Raw genomic sequence first — 22,133 nt, forward strand, 5'->3', positions numbered from 1 at the left:
TTTTAATGATGCTTAAAATAGAGTTTAGGTACTTAGCTTTTGAATATGCTGATTCGTTAGAATTCTGGTATAATTTGCCATCTTTTTTTATTCGAAATGACGTCTATGACATTTTTGAAAGATTTGTGATTTAATGGATATAAACTTTGTGATCCAATTTCTCCACTTTAAAATTGCAAGTTAGTAAGCTAAAACTCGAAACGAATTTGTTTGTCAACTTCTGGCACTTTTGTGTGCCAAATGGGATTTACTTGTCGTGTTTTCGGGACGCCTCCGCCCATTACAGCTTCACTTTCTTAGCTCATTTGATTACACGAACTTGGGAAGTTTTCCCTAGTTTTCTTTTTGCTGCCGTCTAAGACCTTTTCGAACTAATTAAGAGGGCAACCGCATTTTGCTCTGATGGCAGCGCCAAAGTTTCCACTGGCTTTCCTTGACTGGATGCCAGTCATTTGGCCTCCTCGCTCCCGGGAAACTTATCTTGATTAAGTTTTATATTTTTTCTCCACATACATACTGTATCCCGAGATATATATACATATATATATATATATTGAATAAACGATAAACTTACAGAGCCGCGATAAGCGGACGCGGCACGTGAGGCCAAAACTATTATTAGTTGACAGAGTTGCAAATAGATTAAGTATACGCCACCGTCAGCCAATTAACTGGCGATCTATGAGCTCATTGATCCCATCCCATTTGATTCGATGCCATCCAATCCTAACGGATTGGTTTCTCGGTTGCGATTTCAGTTCAGTTCAGTTTTCCCAGGTTGTCAATATGCCACAGATGTCACTTCTTTTGGGGCAGTCGATGACAGGTCCCCTGAAATGTGTCATCGGCGAAAAGCGAAGCTAAAAGCTGGCCCCATTTTAATTTCATTTTATTTGTGCCCGACGCGGTTTATTAGTCGTAAATTTTTGTGCAAAACTCGTAAATTTCATTGTCTCTGTGTGGGGATTTTAATATGCACGCCGTTTGTCTGCAGCTCAGCAAAAAATGTCGAATGCTGAACGCTCGAATGGAAAAGCAACCAACCACCCACGCATAGGATGCTCTCTACTAAGTGTATGCATATAAGACATACAAGTATATATGTCAGCAGCCTGTTGGTGGCCCAGATTGACCCACTGAGTTTTCGTCTCGAGTCAGTCTCAATCTGAAATCCCTGGCGACTGATAACTTATCTACCGCCCACTGACGCATTTGCGTGGACTAACTTATATCTAAAGTCTTGGCTTATCACTATATACTCAAGCAGATATCTCCTATGTGCATGCTAAGTATGTTGGGTTTGATTTGATGACGCCTGGCTATATACTTGAGTTTCCCAAGCTCTTCACTTTATTCTTAATGCTGGACTTCATTTAAATGTAACTATATTCAGAAAAGTATTCATGGTTTATTTTGTTTATATGCACTATATGAATTTTCTTTCTATCCAACTTATCCTACTTTATTCACTTCAGCTATTTGTGTACCATTTAGTTTCTGTGACACTGCCTAGTGAAGTATTTTCTAATTTTTTTAAAAGCCTACTTGTAAGGCTATATTTGCAATATTTAATTTAAAATATCTATTTAGCTTATCTACAAGGTCAGAGCTTATCATTTTATCGAGCACGTGTGTGTGTGTGTTGGCAAAATGAGTATGATTTGATGACGCCTTTTGGCTGATGACACCTGCGGTTGCGAGTCCTCACTAATTAGAAAAACTTTTCTACTACAGTGGTAACTTTTAACTTTTGTTGATTGCAAAACTTTGCTTTTCATAGTGGCCAGGTGATGGTGGGGGGGGTCTCTACCGCTTTGGGGTAAATGGGGCAGGTGGTCGGAAATGATTGACTGCCTGATGGGCAGCGGCATTATCTGGCTGCTGTTGCTGGTCTCTTTCACTTTCAGGCTCCGCTCACGCACTTTATCTCACGTAACTTTGACTTTAATCGATTTAACAATTTTTCCCTTAACCCATGTTGGCCCCCAATAGCCCAGCACCCCCCACATGCTCCCCTCTGCCCGAAGGCCAGCTTACGAGCTTGTTGTGTTGCCCACAGGCAAACATCAAAAGTCAAGCAGCTGCGTGACGTCAATTGGAGCCACGAAGCGAAGGCCACCGGAGTGGTGGGTGTGGGAAGGGGGAGCGGTGTGGTTTGCCCCCCGTCTTATGGAGAGTGTGGTCAAAAGAACGGCCCACACATCCCGCACACACCAAACCTGGCCGGCATTACTTCTATTTGCCCACGTACAGTGTGTAATCTTCGAGCGATTGTCGAAGTACATATATTCCATATGACTATGACTCTACATGTGGCTGTTTGAGAAATTGGACAATTGTTTTAGATTCGACTGTCTCAAGCGAAAGCTAGTTATTTTCTGCGCAAGCATGGCAGGCAGGGTAAACAATTTCAGCAGAGTTAGATGACATGTTGACCAGCTTGAGATAGGTTCACTTAATAATCAAGCCGAGAAAACCTAAACAAAATGTGGGCCATGTTGGTATCTAGCAACTAAGGAAGTCGTTTGTATACTTAGTAAATGCTACTAAATGTACAAGACATTATACAAGCAAATGTGCTGTGCACCAGCATGCATAAAGAGTTTAAATGTCACTGCCACTCCTACATCGATATAAAACGGGTATGATTTAGGAACTAATGAGCGAGCATACGGAGGTCCCTCCTAATTAACTTTCCCAGATTCCAGCCTTGATTAGAGGGTCCGAGAAATAGCCTTAAAGTATCCCCCCGTTGATAATGATCAAAGGAGAGCTCGACCCACCTTGGCAAACAGCAAAAACCCGCCTGGCATTCGGTGTACTAGTATTTATGAAATACTCGGGTGTCTTCTTCTCGGGAGATTCCTTTGAACAACTGCCCACACATGGCCGACTTTGGGGCATCCTAATTGATAATTTAAGGGCTATCTGTCTAGCCCCACACCCCAGAAGCTCGGGGGCTTGAGTTTGCAAATTGGGGAGAAGTCTTCGGCTTAATTTATTTCTCTTTGAATCCGGCTGCTGGGCCCCAAGACATTGCAGGCAATTTAATTATGGAATATTTATTCAAGTGAGATCTGTGAAATCTGTTTTATTATTTAATCCTCTGAGCATGTTGGTCCTGTGGAAACGAGTAGAAGGAAGTTTTCAGCTTGGCAATATTATTTTGTCAAGGCGAATTGTTTTCTTTATTTTTTGGCAGAAGGTTCGTTTTCCTTTTTTTGTTTGTCGTTTCGAAGATTATTTACTTATGCTGTGAACCCATTGTCCGCGTCCATGTTTCTCTACTATCTCTTGTTTGGTGAATTGGGATTTTTATTTACGCCTTGTCCCCTTTTTAGAAAAGGTCCTGGTCCTTTGATTTATTGTCAGGCGGCTTAAAATGTTGAAACATGTTTAAAGCACGCTGCTCAAGTTCATCGAACATTGACTCTGCAACTTCCTTCTTTCCAGCCAACCTTTTTCCCTACCCTTACCTTATGTTTTTTCTACCCCCAAGTCGTTCAAATAACATTATTTTTTAGCATAAAAGTTTGGCCAAATTCTGCCACGTGAAATGGCCATAAAGCAGCACTGGCAAGGCCGGTGGAAAATAAAACAACTGAGCTGAGTAAATTTAATTTTTCATGCCAAGCTGCTGGGGCCTGGAAAGTGAAAATATTTGCCAGGATGGGATAGAGGATGGGTCTCGGGGGCATGAAAATCCCAGATACATGTTGCTCTTTTGTTGCCTCACTCTTTATACGATATAAATGTGTATATATGATTGTGGTGCACTTATGCAAGCTGTACGGTGCCACGCCCACGGAAAAATATACCCAAACTCGCAGAACATATGCAACCCATAAATAAACATAAGTTGTCGCTGCTGCTCCCGTTTAGCTGCTCTTTTTCTTTATGGCCGCCAAGTAAGAGTTTTTCTTTTCCCCATTTTTTCATATGTACATTTTGTGTATATATAGATTTATATATTCATATTCTTATATATTTACATATATAATTTCCATTGTTGCTGCGGCCGAAAGGGAGTGCGAAAAATATAAAGTTTTGTGTGGGTCGAAAATCGAATAAGGGGCAGTCAATTGTGTTCTATTTTACAAACCCTCGACAGCTTTTGAATTTAAATATGTTCTGTTGGCTCTACTTGGCTGTGTTTGTAATTTTTATCGCATTTTAATGAGCTTGCCCACTTTTTACCGCCTGCATTGCATTTTACTGATAATTTATTGAAGCGGTATTAAAGAGTTTTAAAAGCTGCGTTCTCTGTAATGCTCTTCTTTGTTATTAGCTAGTTTAATTAAATAAACGAAATATTTTGTCACTGAAACAAATTTTGGGCAATATTGGGAATTGTTAAATACTTACATACTTACTTGAACTGAATGTCAATTGAATGAGTTATACTCCGCGATTATTCAATTTAATTATCTTTTAACTGCCGATACATTTTTTTAATGAATCACTTGTGGGAAAAAATCACTTCAATCTTTTAGCTGGCATGATTATTTAAGTATCATCGCTTCGTTTAGCATTTATTTAGATATCAATTAAAATATTTTGCCCGCCGCTTTTTCGGCTTTTTATCACAGCGCTGAATTGCCATTTATTTCGCCACTTTGTGTGTGTTGGCCCGATACGCTGCTAATTATGCAATTAATTTGCGGCCTTTGTCAATGGCTTGTGTCTAATCACTGTGTCATTTGTTTGGGCGCACATACTTGTGTATTTCGAGTTTAGTGCCCGAGTACCCGAATCCGTAATAATTTCTGGTACTCGGCGTGGAATGGCGAGAATTTCTAAGCGATTTGAATACTTAAATATGCATTCAGTCACTCGGTAGACAAGTGTCGACTAAATGGCCTTAGTTTTATTTATCGCACCACAAATGTCACTCGAGCGTTTCAAATGCCCGGCATATTTGCTGCTTTTTATTTTGTTTTTCAACTTTTCAACCATTATTTGGTCGTTGTTTTTGCAGTGACAGGTGTTACACGTCATCGGCTTATGAATCGGCACGGTTTTACGATTGTTTTTTGCTGCATATGCATTGGCTGGCAATGGCTTGCATTGGCTTTCTCAGCGAACCGGGCTAATTCTAAGTGCCAATTTAGTATGGCCCAAAGCAGGACAGGCACTCGGTGTCACCGCCAGTTGCGATACTATACTATGCAGTACTATAACAGCCTTGTTCGCTTGTCAACCTCACTTCCTGCCACTTGGAAGTACAGGCTGCGTTCCATAAGTTGGATACTGTTTGTTGAAAAAAAAATTGGGTAAATGCTTGGTTCTTCGAACTTCACACACAATCTTTAAGTCTTCATAGAAATTTCAACAACTTATTTTTCTAGAATGTAATATATATTTCTCTTGAATGACATATATATTTCTCTTGAATGTCATATATATTTAACACAAGAAAATGAAGTAAAAAATGTACCATTTCTTTATATTATATATAAAAGCTGAAATTTCAGAATTTGAATTCATCAAATAAGAATGAACATCTATCGTTTGTTTCTGCAATTACCTACGAACTGTTCTGGTTTGTAATGGTTTATTTTCAAAAATAGTTTCGGGCCCATTATTACTTGAAAATGCAATTTGCAGAAAATAAGGTTAATCGAGTTGACCTGTAGGTATATATACGCATACTCGTACACATGACGTCACCGTCTCCTTGTTGGCTAAGTGATTTCCAATGCAGTCGGCAATGCAGGCCAAGTGGGGTGGGCTTAGAGCGGGGAAGGGAAAGGGATATGGATCTGGATCTGATTTGCATAAATGTCGGGCGGACTGTGGATAATACAGTGGCGAGTGGCTAGAGTTGCGACCATGGGAGCCTCATGCATGCATATCGTCCAAATGGCACAGACCGAAACACAAAATTTGCGTTCGCTTAGCACATTTCGCACATTAACCCACATGCAAAAAAATAGGGGACGGCCAAGGAAAGCCTTGTTTTGTCTATTGTTCACGTTCTTTTTTTTCCCTGCCATTTTCAAGGCAGAAACCTTTCTCAAACTGCTTTTTGCATAATTATCCAGAAGGTAGAAACGAAAACACCCAGCAAGGCGACCTGGTTACAAAAAGCACACATTCAAGTGCTTATATTTAGATATTTCACCTAGGAATAATTACAGCCCGCTTGCAAAGCTTTCAGTTTATTTAAATCGTACCCTTGTTTGAGGACTAATTAATTGAGTTGGCTTAATTGCATTGCGTACTTATATATTATATACATATATGTATATCTGCGCTTTGTATCTCCTATTTAAGATTACCATTCATACTTGCAATCTGGAATGCCACAATGTATGCTGCAGTAATTGCCAAATTGCAAGCAAATTTGCAAATCCAAAATGCGGCTTTTGTATCTCGAGTTGGAGAACAATGGTCATGTTGTCTGTAATCGGAAGTTGGCAAGGGATTCGCATGCTTGACGTCATTAATTTAACGTAAAATGCACCGAAATGTCCTAAATAATTGTTAACCAAAGAAAATGTTGAACATGAAAGGTGCAATTTCTTTGAAACCTTTCTTGTTACTACGTGGAATGCCTTTTACAATGATTTATTTTCAATCCGAGCAATCTAAACATCCTCTGACAATTTTCTATCATTCATATCCACCGCAAGGATTTAAGCGTGCTGTAAAGTGTAATTATATTCAACAAACAAAGCAGTGTGCTTGAAAAAACATTAACTTAAATCCTAGCCCACGGCAATCGTAGTTCCCAACGTTTTCTCATACAGAGTTGTTAATTGCGTTTTGGAACACTTTTAATTATCGGCGAACTCGCACTCCGCGCAAACAGCCGAGCAGATAATATCCACAAATTGGCCTGTTTTGCGCTGTTTGCCCGCCTGTGTGGTGTAGTAATCCGCTGTTTTGGGCCTTTTAGTTTATCGTCTTGAATTGGGCAACGGCAATCAATGCGCCAAGCGAACTGGAACCAAAAACACTCAGCCACTCGGCTTTTGTTGCTATTTGCAGCGTGTTTCTGCTTTTATCTATACTGCCATGTTGTTAATTGCCGAAAAACTTGGGGCGCAAGTTTTGCTTTTCTTCACGTTTTTGTTACTCGCTTTTCAGTATTTTTATTTTTCCAACCAATGTTTTTCCTCTTTTTTTTTTGTTTTATGCCTTTTGCCTGGCTTGTTTGCTTTGAGCACGCGCCGTTAAAAACTGCCACGCGCAACAAATTTTTGGGAATGATGGTTCGAGGAAAAGGAAGAATCGTGTTTGAAATTAAACTGGGAAAACGACTAGCGAATAGAATGTAGGAACTTTTTAATGGGGTAAGAGCGGTGGCGGCAACAAATGTAGATAAACGTTTTGTTACAACACATAATCGCTTTTCCTAGGGTGGCATCAGATATACAGATGCCAGCACATCCGTTCACTCAAACACCGAAGGGTGGCAGGCACAGTGAACACTCTGTATGGGACAATTGTCTACTAATCATCGCCGACATTTACTGGCAGTTTTAGTTTTCATTTGAATGTAACGCGAAGCAACGTTTTCATCGCAGAGTTAGCTATGAAAATCTAAAAGTACAATTTAGCAAGGTAGTTTTCATATAGTTTTTTTTGTAATATAGTGTTATTACTACCATTAAAGCGCGATCTGAGTGCTCACTGTACTACTGGGAGGCAGTCGCGTTTTATGTATCCCCGGGCAGAAGCTGTTGCTTTCGTCGCTGCCACCTTTAAAAGTATCTGTATCTGCTGCCCGCCCCAGCGAGCAGGCAACATAATTGCTCACTAATTTAACACTAATGGACATCAATTTAAGCATCCATCCAGCAGTTTATCATTCTGGCCATAATCGCCCGATGGCAGGAAGGATCGCGGGGATGCTTCGCCCAATTGCTACCTTAAAATTGTTAAATTTAACTATTTATAGCTATTTAGAAGGCAAGTCCTAAATGAAAGTGAAACACCTGACGGGTCTTTGACAAATTTAAGGAGTATTCTTGGAAGTCTGAACTAAGCATCTTGTTAATCAATTGAGGAAGAGATTCTAGGGTCGTAGGATTAAAGTTCCTCAGCTATTAGATATTCTCTCTTGCTTAAATATTTGTAACCGGATGAAAATAACATGTAAAATAAGTTATCTTCTTTTCTATGTTAAAGGAAACCGTAAAGAATACTGTGCAAATTATTTAAGTGTATTCGTAAATCCTTAGAATACACCAGACATATTTCAGAATATTGTTAAGCGATTTGTGCATCTTGAAGGGCGTCTTCAAATCCAATAGATTAAAATGTAATTGAATTGACTCCAGACCGAAACGAAAAGCTAAGAGCGGAGAACAATTGAGTCCGGGGATCTGGCCAGGGAAAAGCCCAGTGATGTCAAAGGTTAACTGACAAGTCGTTGTCTCAGTGCCACCATAGCCCCACTCGTTCCGGTTGAAAATTGAATGCGAAAAGCGACATGCACACATACTCGTACATATGTATATGTATGTGTATATGTATATAGGCATTCTTCGATATAAAATCGTGTGTATGCCCTGGTGAATTTTCTTTTTCGCTTCGCGTGGGCTGTAAAATTCCTTTTGACAGCTTTAAGAGTTCCTTTCCCGTTGTAAAAATTCATATTACCCACATATGGAAAATACATATGATACATATGCGAAAAGTAGTTAAATATATACAAGAAACAATTACTATAAAAAGCCTGCGCTTTTTTTTTAAAACATAGAATTATCACTAATTTTTGAAATTCTTTATTAGTATCACTAGCCGAGTCATTTTGACCATGTCCGTCCGTCCGTCTGTCCGTTCGTCCGCCTGTCTGTCCGTCCGTATGAACTTCGAGATCTCAAGACCTATATAAGCTGAATATTATTTATATTCTTTTTGATTTTAATATTTGTCTAGCAAATTTCTATCGATATGCCAAAAAAAATGTTTCAAATTCTCGTTCGCACTCCCTCTGGCTTAATAACGGGTATCTGATAGTCGGTAAATTCGACTAAAGCGTTCTCTCTTGCTTAAATTGTATTTTCTCTCTGTTAACATGTATACATATTTCCTGTAACAAAGGCCATTGGAAATGTGTGAGTCAGCAAACCGCATCCGCCCCCTTTCTTCCTGCTTTTCCGCCAATTTTCCCCGCATTTTCCATCCATTTAGAGCCCCTCTCATTACGCATACGACATGTGTTCTACTGGGCGTTAATAAATCAATAGCCAGACGTTGTATTTTGACAAGCATTTTCAAGCTGATGACCTTTTTACTTTTTTACGTCAGAGAAAGAGACGGAACCTTCTACAGAGAGGGAGAGAGGTGGAAGAGCAGCGACAGTTGCAGAAACAAATAAGAAATTCGCCATTAAAGTTGCGTGACGAAGTGAAATTTGCGTCAAATACTCGCGGGACTCCCTCTTCTTCTTGTCCAGAATAAACATATATACTCTGCATACATACGTACATACATATAGGTGGACTCCTCACACTTGGAGCAAACGACCCAAAAGTCTGAACCTCTCGTCATGTGGCGCATTTTGAGCTCAAGTGCCGGCGGCGCCCTGAAGTATGCCCCGGAATTGCTTTGATGTGGATGCGATACGTTGTTGTCAAAATACTAACATATAAATAACGTATATATTCATAGGGGGGAGGGGGGGTAAGGATGTGTGTAGTCAGGCCCCCCGCTTGGGGCCCAAATGTCAACGGGAATTAAGTGCTTGCCGCCTTATTTTTCCGCATCTCGAGCTGCCAGTTTGACGCATTGACCGGAAGAGGAAACCTCTTCCACAAGCTTGAAGATGGCAGAAAATTTGAGTTTGAATTCGAGGCTCGAAAGATAAACATCGCTTTCAGGGCCACAGGATATAATATTAAAGCAACAGAGGACAGGTAACATTGGGGAAATGCTTTCAGCAGGCAGGGGATTCTCATTTAATTGGTGCTTCTGGTGTTAAATTAAACGTTGTTGAAAACTTTGGCTAAAACTTTTCAAAATTATGTTCGTAAAATTCCGGAGTGGGGAAGCCACTGGCAGATCCAACTCTAAAATAGAATAATGTTACAGACGAAATCTGTTGGAGAATGAAATTACAATGTTTAAAGTACAACATCCTGCGTGTAACCTAATGAAATACAAATTTAAACATTGTTAAACATTGATTTCAAATTTAATAGAAACGTGGTTATGCCAAAGCATTCAATCATAAATCCCAACTTTGAAATAGTTAAGCTTAGATTTCATTAAAGGCAAACATAATTACACTTCCCAGTAAGAATACACATATACCATTTTAAGCCCCATCCAAAATACATGTGAAAAGAGCAATAAAACTTGAATTTCTGAAAACAGCACGGGCAGAAGTAAATGAAAATTGCTACCAAATATCAATTAAAATTCAATTTCGAACTTTGTCCGAGAATCTTGCCCCAAATCCTGTCGCAAATTCAAGTTTTTCCCATTTTGAGTATCAATTTCATTAGTTTCCTAATTGCATACTGTTCAGAATCATAAAATAATAATTGAGGCTATGGCTGGCTGGTTTTTGGAGCGAAACAATAGGCAATGACACTGCACTTGAGCTGTGGCCTTGCTGCAAAATCCCTTTCTTGGAGGACCAAATTTTCTACGACCGTTCTGCCATTAAAAACACTTAACCCAATTCGAATTCAATAGAGTGGGGAGGTCAAGTAGGGTTGGGTTGGCTGGGTCTGGGTCTGGGTCTGGGCTTGGATCTGGGTGAAATACTGTCAATGAGAGCGGCAGACCTCGATATGTGTTCATGGGACATGCATAATAATTAGGCCGCCTTGAGGGCTTCTTTGTTTAAGGTCTCCCAACTGTTGAATACACGAACTGACCATCAAATTCGAGATGTGTCCATGTCGTTTGGCTAATTAGACGCACACACACTCACACATTGCCAGTGTGCCCTTCCTTAATGAAGTCATTTGGAGCAGACTTTGTGATTGTCGTCGCCGCTCTTGAACCCGAAAAAAAGCCAAAAACCCAAAACCCACGCACAGGTGTCCCATTTCTGAAATGTTGACGTAATTGGATAGGCCAACTGACACAGAATTCCAACGAAGGATCCTGAAAACAGGTCGGTTGGGCAACCAAAACAACGCCATATGGATTTTGTGGCATCTGGCCTTTCGGGACCAGGAAATCTTCAAGGTTGTTCGATTGCAAACATACTATGGCTTATAATCGCTGTTTTGTAATTCGATATTGAAGGGCTTTAGTAGTATATTATGTCATTAAAGTTAAAACATATAAAAATAGGCCAGTTTCGAACAATATTCGGCATATTTGGCAGTCCACAAACGAAATCAAACTAGAAATAAACCGTAATCTTTTTTGAAAATCTTTTTACGGCTGTTGTTTGTTTTAGCAACCTTATAAGATGATCCAGGTTACCAAGTTCATGGTATTCAGCGATGTATGCCTTGAATAATTCAGGCCATTCATTATGAATGGAGAGCATAGAACCGATTCCAAATGTAAATGCAATTTTAAAGTTGGATTCAATTTCGTTGCCAGCACAAAACTCAATTTCGCAATTTTGTAAGAGCGCAAACATGCGGGGATGGCGAAAGGTCGGGCATCCAGAGGATACCAACCACCCACTGTGGGTGGCCATGGATGACGATGGGTGGATGCGGTTAGGTGCTTTCACCTTTCACCACCACCTGCAACTGCAGTAAAAATGACATTAAAATGGAAGTCATATGCACATGGTTAACTCGCTACGCATAACCAAGCCGTAATCATTTTGATGGCCCAACGGATGGAGGGCAGGATCTGGTTCTTCGTGGGTGCAACAGTTTACCATGTGGTGGGAGTGTTGGCAAAATTAGTTCGCCTTAATCCCATAAAGCGCTGCCACCGTTGACGATGACCATAATGACCATGGTGATGATAACGATGATGATGATGATGCTGATGGTGCTGGCCAACGGATAGACAAGTAAACCGAACCGAAACTCGGAAAATTCCATTAGGGGAATGGGTTTGGAAATGCGAATGCGAATGCAAAACGCGAATATAAATGATCTTTTTAATGGAAATGACAACATAAAACAGATGCAGCTAAAGTACGATTGAAATATAGATACCGAGCGAAATTCCATCAACTTTTTTTAGTTGAGAATAAATAAACTTCCATACCCATTTGCATCGCTTATAGCCAATAATAAAGTTCCTTTTCATAGAACGTAATCGATAAAAGATCAGGTTACACCGGAAGAAGAGTGTTTGCAATCGTTTTGCATTTGCATTCAAGCCTCAGCGTATCTCATTATATTACAAAGCACCTTATTATTTGCAATGATATTTGCCTTGTGTTCTTCCTTTTCCAGTGCGAAAAGCGCAATGTTCGATAAAAGCCCATAAAGACCTCTGCCTGTAATTAAGTTATTATCTTTATTTTTAACGAAATTTAATCAGCTTAGCTCAGTTAAATTCGTGCAGTGCGCGTATTAAAGTCTGAGTCAGCTGACTTCACCCATTTTACGAATGTGTAGATATTTATATATGTGTACTATATATTCCGTCTATATCTGTCGGCGAAATGGTTGTGCATTTCTACCTTCCTTCACCGGCGGCTGCGGAAATTGTGAGGAAATGAAAATGGTTTAACTTTTCTTTCTTGTGTGCTCTCCGCTAACTTTTCCACTTTTTTGCCGCCCGCACCCAAATCCTTGAGTGCTGTGTAGAAAATAAGAAAAGCGAGGTGGTGCGCCTGGTGGACATTTCATTCAGCCTCCTATTACTCGAGCCCAACTATTTATAGCTTCTCAGATGTCTGTGCAATTGCCGTTCGTGTGGTTGCAGTGCGTTGAGTGAACCACCTTGACCCACTCTAATTGCAATCGCACCGCCTAATGTCTAATGCTCTCAGCCGAACCAAAGGCAAATGAAAAAAAAGTGGAAAAAAAACTGCGAAAAACAGTCAGTAGTCGGCTTTTGGCCAGGCCAATCAGTGGGAGCACTTAGCCGCCCAATTGGTTATTGGCTATTGAGTCGAGAGAGACATTTCAATTAAATTTTCATCGCAAACCTGTATTAGTTTTAAATATTTATTCGAACCAACGCAGGCCGCAGGACAAGTTGAATATTAATGAACCTAATTGAAAAAGTTCGCATAAAACAACAGCGAACAGAACAATAACCGAAAGTATTTTGCGCGGCCAGGAATTAATTTCCAAATTAGGGCGAATAAATGTTGCGGGCAAGGGAGAAGTTGCAGAAGGCCTCCAGAAATCATTCCACTCCTTAGGCCAAGTCTCAATACTCAATTTACATAATTACGCACATTTGACGGAAACTTATAAATATTTATGATGGTGCCTAAAATTTAAGCTGCTTGTTGGTTTTGTAGACGACAAAATGTAAAAAGGGGGTAGATTTCTAAGATAAAACCAGTGGGTCTGCAATTTATTCACAGTCAGGCAAGTGAGTTCACGTAGAGTGAAGCTTTTCTGATATCTGAATATCTCACAAGTTGTTATTGGAATAATTACGAGTATATAGTGGCTATGTGCAAGCAGTCAGATTCTCTTAACCTTTAATTAGCAGAATGCGAATTTGACGTAGAAAGTGTTTGCAACTGCTATGATAAATGTGTCATAATAATTCCCTTTGCTATCTATAATGAATCATGAGTATAATACTGACCATCCAAACGATAACCATTCGCTATCTGTGCGACTGAAAGTGTTTTGTAAGCACGTTTTTAAATGCATCAGCAGTTGCGACCTCATGTGGCCTTTTTACTGCGAATCGAAAAGACAACACCATCGAAACCAATTTCTATAAAAATACAATAATATAGAAACCCAAGTGAAAAGTGAATTACTCGTAAATTATATTTGTCGCAGCTCGTTTTTGGGCAGAGCACAAATTTAACATGAATCTCACGTCTGTCGTTCGCCAAACGACACGGCCAAACCAAAATCTCAAATTGTGCAATGTTGAATCATGAGCAGAGTTCGGCTTGGGTTTGGTTGACTGATAGGTGGATGGGTGTATGGGTGGATGGGTGTTATGGGTGGTGTGGTGACGAGAAACACGGCGATGATGGATCGGATCAGGGGATCCGGGTGGGTAATTGCCATCTAAATGAGCGACAGCCAGCAGGTGTCCATTGGCCGTAGGTCAAACTCGGAATTCCATCCCATTCCGCATTCGCCCTTGAAACCCTGATGGATTCACACTTTCGGGTGTTTCGGGTGTCCCATTGCATTTGCAGTGAATAAAATGAGTGCGAGCATCGCTTTCAGTACTTTTCCATTTGTTTCAACTCGAATCAGTTGTGCACGAAACTATGTTTGTGATATCTTTTGGCGAAACTGGATTGGCGTGCGCGAAAAAATAAATATGATTCAAGCTGACTGCTACATGGATTTACTCGTTGTAGCAAAACTTTTTCGTGCACTTGGTTTTACAAAAAGGTTAATCATAACATATTTCAGTTTTAAGCCCGGTTTAATTGGGGTATATTAATAAATGCATACAACCAATGGTTCAGCTACTGACCTTTGAGTCTTATTTACAAGTATTTCGAAAGCAGCATAGTTGGAAAACTAATAGGATGTGCCTAATGTATACTGGTGTTTTAAACAGTGAAGTAGTCTAGGACTTACACATTGATACTTTCATATTCTTCGCATAATTAAAGCTATAACTCAATTTAAACTTTCTCTTGCAGCACAAATATGTCGAGCGATTCGAGTCGAAGGATCCAGGTGCCCGAGGAGCTGAAGGAGGTGCTGCTGCAGTTCTCGATCTCCTTCCTGGTGGAACAGCCTCCGGACGTGATCGATTACGCCGTGGAATACTTCACCAAACTGCAATCGGAACGCCCAAGTGTCTCCCACACGGATCAAAGCACCGATGACCAGCTGAGCGTCAACTCACAGGATGCCGATGGTGAGTGGCGTTTTACTTTATTCGAATCGCTATTCGAACAGCTTCTTCAAGCTGCCGGAATCCGGTGTGCTTTTCTTTTTGCATTTATTTCCATAGCAACTCGATTCCGTGTCCTGTCAAGTTTTTCTTGGCTTAACTGCCAGCCCTAAGTCTTGTTGGTTTTGCATTTGCTGCTGCTGCTGCTGCTGCGTGTTGCAACATTCCTGCCGGCTAAAGTTGCACTTTTTTCACTCACTTTTTTTGAATAGTCTTTAGCCAGTCTGTGCTCTATTTGCGCCATGAGATTTTCCGCTGCGTAGTGGATGCAAATCTCTGACGTCAGCTATGTGGTTTCCGTTCGATATATGTATATGGACAATCTGCTGGTGTAATTCCCCCGACATTTTTGGCCAACTTTTTTGGCCGTGAATAGGTCGGGGAAATCAAGATTTATTCGGTTGGCAGAAATTGAAAAGTTTTCTCGTGCATCGGATGTATTTCCCATCCATTCAGTGTTTTTCCTCGGCGGCACGTGTTGAGATAATTAGCCTGGGCCACGCATATGGCCATAAATCGTTGGGCTCCCATCACGAGCATACAAAATAAGAAATTAAATAATGATGGTGATGAAGCTTTGCTCCTGATCCTGCTCCTGCCTCTGCTCCTCCTCCTTCTGCTCCTGCTCCTGCTCCTGCCCCTCTGGATGGGCCTCCTCTGTCTGCGGGCTTTTGTTCACAGCTTCCTTTTGCGTGTTTATCTTCCGGTTAATCAAACACGCAGTCCTCGGGGGAGGAGACGGATGCCATATCGAGTGGGTGGACTGGGGAAGGGCAGATGAAATGGGGCACACTGCTGCTGTCATTAAAAATCTATTAATTGTGCACACAGCAGACCGAAGAGCTGAGCCAACTTGCAGCTGCCAATCCGTTGCTACTTGAATATTAGATCCACTCGCAGTCAGACTTTCCAAGCGCCAACTGGCTTGTGCCAGTTGGAAGGGCTTTAACTTGGCTGAAGGACTGGTGTTTTAAAGATTATCACGAATATGCATATGTTTTTTGCCAAAAAGCAACTCTTCTGTTGATGAACTATTACTTACTCGCCCCAAAAGTTACAACACAGTAGATCAAACTTCAAGGGAATTAAAGAAACCTGTGGAATGGCTTTTGCTCATATGGTTTTATGGCTCATTTTAGTTGGTTTGCTGGCAATACAAACTAAGTTTAAATTGTGCAACCATATACTAGCCAAATGGTTGCAAGAACCAGGAAACTTCCAGCAATTTCATTCCGCATTCAATGGTATTATAGCTCTAGACCTTTGTCTCACTATTAACGTCTGGCTGCCATGGCCAACTTCATCCGCTTTGGATGCCCAGTGAAGCCAGCAAAATTGCTCCCAGCTTTCAGCCTCAACTGAAGCGAAAATGGCACGCAAATAGCTACTGGCCACGCCCACCGGCCACGCTTTTCCGCCCTCTTGGATTCTCCATCGATCGGAATCTGTATTTTTGCGCTTTGATGTCTATTCGTGGCCGGAAACCTTGCAGCACAGTCTCTGTTTCTGTTTAACTTTGGGCTTTAAACTTGCTGAGACATTAATATCGCGCATACGCCGTGTAGGCCTCTGTGGCTCAATAAGGTGTCTGGGTGTGTGTGTGTGTGTGTTTTGGCAGGTGGTCAAAGGTATGCGCTGGGCATGGAACATTTTATTAACACTCCTGTTGGCCAGAGCGCCCACACCGAGGGAAAAATCAGGAGCAACGGGTGGCCAGATGAGCTGGCGGTGGGTTATGTTTTGCAGGACTTGCTGGACCACTGAAGCATACTGATGAACAGCTCAGCAGCCGCATACGCTTCATCGGGCACACAGGGCGCATGACACGCCCGAGGGGGCGGCTGGAGAGGGGGGCGTGGCCGGGTGGAGTGAGCTACATTTCAAAATTATTGACATGCCAGCAGCGTTTGTGGCAGGACTGTGGGCTGGTTCGGGGGCACAACCTGAACGGAAATGCCATCTCCCTCCTTTCATCCCATCCAACCCATTTGCTCTGCAACGAAGCGTCCTCCTGTTGCGCTTAATAATAATGTGTATATGAATGCTTATATGAAAATGCTGAGGGAATGCTCATGTTAATCAAGACAAAGCACAGTGGTGCTGCTATTTATAACGCAGCACGGCAAGAATTTCGATAGGTGTCACTTGCGTATGAAAAGATATAAATATGTACGAATGATGCTTAAAATATAAAACTGAACGTTTGATTGAAACGTATTCAGCCGTTTTCCTGTAAATAAGTGTTCATTGCCCTACAATTCACGCCTTTGTAATGGAACCCGAATGTGGTGCAGCCTCGGGCACTTTTCTCTCAGTGTTTGGCCAACAAAGCGATAGACAGCTGCCACACCCACCCAGCCACACACACAGGCAGCTGTATAAATAGACGGCCGACTAACACTGGACCGCTTGAGTGGCGTGTTGTGCTGCCTACTTACAGGCACTATTTCCGCCTTGGTTTGACGTTTGCCTGTCATCAGCGACTCCAACGGACGTGGATGGCGATGTGGCGATGCGGCGATGCTGTGCCTCTTGCGGCACCATTGGCACTTTCAGTCGCTCGGAGGACGTCACCGGGACAGCACGCACATCAAAAACCGTCCTTCACTCGGTTTGTCACTCAGTTTTTGAGCCCGTTTGCCTGTTGGCCAACCCATTTATTCATACATTCATTCATTCATTCATTCATTCATTCCGGCTCACATCGTCAGCGTCGGAAGTTGCCGTCCTATATAGAAATATTATATGTATATCTCGATCTTTCGTCGCCGTCACTCGCAGTCGTCCTCGTTTGCTGTTGTTTCACTCCGCTAATGAAATTAATGCAGACAACTTTTTATTTGCCATCCGTAATTGAATTCCCCAGCTTATTTGACTGAGTGCATTTGTGTTTGTGGAGCAAGGAGCGTACTTAATTGAAATACTTTCGGTGCATCAATTACCAAATGACATTCAAAGTTTGGCATCTTAAATCTTTCAAGTCGACATATAAAGCGATTAAACATCTTGTGATGCTCTCAAAGTTACAGGAAATCACAAATCTGAAATCTGAAAAATAATGCGCGCAGTTTTGACCAAGTAGTACCGTGTTGGAATATCAAATATACCATAAATAAGGAATCGCAAGTTTATGTGATTGATAGACGTTTGCAAATCTTCTTCTAATTACCAGACTGTAAATCAAAAATCTCAACAGACCTTGCACATTAGGCTGCAATGAAAACCAGACCAGATCACGGAGGCAATTGCCATCCAAGTTTTCGAACGTGGGCGTCTCTACTGCTCCTCGCACAATGCAAACAGACAGGCAGACAGACGAGATGTGTATATATATACATTCAGAGCCTGGATAAATACTTATCTGGAGGGGAAATGGACGTGCACTTGGCCCGTCAAGGGGAGGGAAACTTGTGGCAAATCCAGAATGCGTGCCTGGGAAACTGTTGCGTAATTGCATCATTAGGTTGACACTCCAACTGGCCTGGCAACTTGACACGACTGCGAGTGGAAAACTGCGGGCTGCAGTGCAAACATTTTCAGCCAATCCAAAGCAAAATCCAAAACCAAATCCGATACCTAATCCGAAACCGAATCAACAACAGAACTCTGTGATTTTGCTGTGGTGTGGAGCACAGAACACAGAACACAGAACACAGAACACAGAACACAGAACTCAGAACGCAGATACACAGGCATTTTCGACTGACTTGCTGAAGGCTTCGCCAAACATTCGAGTGCATAAATATTTATTACGCATACGCAGCGTGTGACGGGAAAGCCAAGCGCACGGTGTTTGCGCTGGATTTGTATGGTTTTATTTTTTTCCTCTCATTTTTGCGTCTACATACACATCAGTCACCTTGGGTTACATATACACCCATCACATTTTTATTTCTACTTATTTTTAAACGTGTTCATGCCTAACTGGTTTTTATTTTCGCGCTCGTTGCAACCGATTTGAAATTGTATCTAAATTCGGAAACACGCACAGAAAGCAGCAGCAGCAGCAGCAGCAGTGCAATTGAAAATGTCCACTCAGGTGTCTGGTAATTTATTGGCTGGTGAGTAGTGGCTTTGCTTTGCTTGGCCAAAGCAAAAACCGAATTTCGTTGACCAAAAATACTGTGTAGACAAAAACATGAGCACAGCACTTAAGGTGTTGTTGTGCTCGGCTTGAATGTATAATTACAGCAATTGATTTTGCGGTCATGTGAGCCTGGGCAAACATTTAAATATCTGTAGCAGGCAGGGAACTGATAAGATCAGCCTTGATTGCCTCGCATGCTTCACAAATATTCTGTCAGCTGGACAATGCCTCATATTTGTGCTGTATGTGAAAGGCATTCCACGAACTATGAAAAAGAAAAGAAAGTTCAAAGGGTTCACCAACCCATTTTATTTTTAGCAGTAACTTTGATGTTTTAAAGTGAAACACAAGGAAAAGCAAATTTAAATGGCTCTTTGTTTGAAAAACAAACTAATAAACATGCTATAATTCTATAAAGCTGTTTGCAATTCAATTGCATTTATTGGTCGGGTAATAGCTTTAAAAAATATTTTTAATATTTTTTGATATGAGTAGATGCATCTTTTCCGTTGCAAAAGCCTGAAGCTTAGTGACAAATTTGTGCAGATGCTCCAGAGTTTTCCGTACATGTCTCCAAATTCCATGGGATTATGCTGCCTGTCGTTGATATGCGAGCAGTTTCATTTCTGCAGTTTCATTTGAATTGCAATTGTGGCGCAGCAGGAGATGTGCCAGACCAGCAGATTCCAGCAGATTGCTATTCCCAGATTCCCAGGTAGCTGGGCATTATTCTGTCGGTCATTAAATGAAGACGTTGCTGTTCATGGCACTTCAGGCACTTCTGCAGTTCAGCAGGCTCTCAATAGACCTATACCATATGTCTGATTTATGATTGCGATTCGTTTCGTTTCGTTTCGTTTCTTTCTGATTCAGCGGAACCACCAGTGATGGCCAGCTCGCGCCGCAAATCAGTTTTCGCCGAGGCCTACGATCCGGAGGCGGATGACGACGATGATGGCGCCACCGCCGTGTTCCCCAAGACAGATGAGCAGCGTGCCCGGCTGGTCGAGTCGGTGAAGAACGTCCTCCTCTTCCGATCCCTCGAGAAGGAGCAGGTTCGCATCCACTACATAAATCATAAATCTCTCGGGGAGCTGAAAGCAGGCGGGGAAAAAGGCAGGCATACACGCATCAGTGTTTAACCCGAATAAGTGTCTGCCTGCGGTTTTCCTTTTACGGGGGATTATCCCCCATCAGGCCGGCTTCCCGGTGCTCCCCCAAAATGGACTCGCACCAGGCCCCTTGTAACTGATTTGTTTTCGCAGATGAACCAAGTCCTGGATGCCATGTTCGAGCGGAAGGTTCAGCCGGGCGACTTTATCATCCGCCAGGGTGACGACGGCGATAACTTTTATGTTATTGAATCGTAAGTAAAACAAAACAAATTTCAATCAAACTCCATGAATAATGCACATTTTCTGTTTGCCAAAAGTCAACTGAAGTTGCTCAAACTTTTCATGATTTTGTTTGGGCTGCCTCCAGCTTGGCATCGATATAGAAGTAAAGAAAAAAGAAAAGCTCTGAAAAATACCTAATATAGTGAGCTTAGTATAAGAAGAAAATATTTGTAGGTGGGATGTTATATGAAATAGGCAATTTAATGGCATTTCATATCGAATAAGACAAATATTTGTTTAATTCAACTAGTCATTATTGCTGCTACTACGGGAGAGAATATCATAAACCACAATCGAGCGAATTTTCCATATATATGGAAGCGAATTAACCACTTTCGAATAACTCAAAGAACTATAACCACAATATTACTCATACAGGCAAGAGAAGCTCATTCATTTGCGTGAGACTTAATTAATTCGTGTTTGAATGGGAATTAGTATTTGATATGGCAATTAATGAGTACTTGCATATTGATGAGCACACACACACACACGCACACACGCACCGCATCAATTATAAATTGCATTCAATTAAAGTGGATTTTTGTGCTCTTCTGGTAACGTAACACCCGCATTTTCCCTTTTCCGCAGTGGCGTCTACAAAGTCTATATTAATGACAAGCACATTAACACCTATAATCACACTGGACTCTTCGGTGAATTAGCGCTGCTCTACAATATGCCCAGGTATGTGCGACACTCGTATTTGATCGATTCATTTGGTCGAATTTTGCGCGCTGTCTGAGCCACAATTACAATGTGCTAATGACTGACTGTATATGTTATGTATACGATAAAGACGTGTCTCTAATGTTGAACTTAAATATCTAGAGCGGCCACCGTGCAGGCGGAAACAAATGGTCTACTCTGGGCCATGGACCGCCAGACCTTCCGCCGCATCCTCTTGAAGTCGGCCTTCAGGAAGCGGAAAATGTACGAGGAGCTGTTGAACAGCGTGCCCATGCTGAAGGCCTTGCAGGTGAGTCCCTTCACTCCCATTGCTCCCCAATCGATATCATGTATCCACACACGCACACGCACACACACACACCTCTCCTCTCCTCCAGAACTACGAACGCATGAATCTGGCGGATGCCTTGGTTTCGAAGAGCTACGACAATGGCGAACGCATCATCAAACAGGGTAAGTGAATGTTTAGAAAGTTCGGGACGAACTCCCTCAGGTGAATCAACGTGCTATCTGTGCTATTTTTCTGTGAATTTTGTACATACTTCACTTTGCCAAGGAATTAAAAGATTTAGTGTGTGGCTTTGTTATCTTTCTATAAAATTTCCCCAATTAAGCAAAGAAATTTTAAAGAAAACCTCAATGACCGCAAGAAGAACATTTCAATTTATATAAAATATTAACGCACAAAAATGTAATTACTTAAATATAAGTATACAAGTTCCTTTTGGAGAACTTCTAATGGCAGCGATTTCTCGCCCGATTCCCAGGTGACGCCGCCGACGGCATGTACTTCATCGAGGAGGGAACGGTGTCCGTGCGCATGGACCAGGACGACGCCGAGGTGGAGATCTCGCAGCTGGGCAAGGGTCAGTACTTTGGCGAGCTGGCGCTGGTGACACATCGACCCCGGGCAGCATCCGTCTACGCCACGGGCGGCGTCGTCAAGCTAGCATGTGAGTGTCCTGGCCGGCGGAATGGCTGCTACACGGAAAGCGTTTCAGTCGATCCCCCCG

General features: G+C 41.7%; 1 protein-coding gene across 5 annotated transcripts in view; it reads left to right on the forward strand.

Annotated features, from left to right (window-relative positions):
- Positions 1 to 22,133, forward strand: part of LOC6541158 (cAMP-dependent protein kinase type II regulatory subunit) — a 30,572-nt gene that overhangs the window by 4,715 nt on the left and 3,724 nt on the right. For all 5 annotated transcript variants that reach the window (XM_026979656.1, XM_026979654.1, XM_015159911.2 and 2 more), the window contains exons 3-9: positions 14,690 to 14,910; positions 19,907 to 20,088; positions 20,299 to 20,399; positions 21,022 to 21,117; positions 21,262 to 21,409; positions 21,498 to 21,573; positions 21,888 to 22,073. In XM_026979656.1, the coding sequence (XP_026835457.1) occupies positions 14,697 to 14,910; positions 19,907 to 20,088; positions 20,299 to 20,399; positions 21,022 to 21,117; positions 21,262 to 21,409; positions 21,498 to 21,573; positions 21,888 to 22,073 (1,003 nt within the window). In that variant the 5' untranslated portion in view covers positions 14,690 to 14,696. The remainder of the gene's footprint in view (positions 1 to 14,689; positions 14,911 to 19,906; positions 20,089 to 20,298; positions 20,400 to 21,021; positions 21,118 to 21,261; positions 21,410 to 21,497; positions 21,574 to 21,887; positions 22,074 to 22,133) is intronic.

This window comes from Drosophila erecta, unplaced genomic scaffold, assembly GCF_003286155.1.
Source record: "Drosophila erecta strain 14021-0224.00,06,07 unplaced genomic scaffold, DereRS2 tig00000055-arrow-pilon, whole genome shotgun sequence".
NCBI classification, from domain to species: domain Eukaryota; kingdom Metazoa; phylum Arthropoda; class Insecta; order Diptera; family Drosophilidae; genus Drosophila; species Drosophila erecta.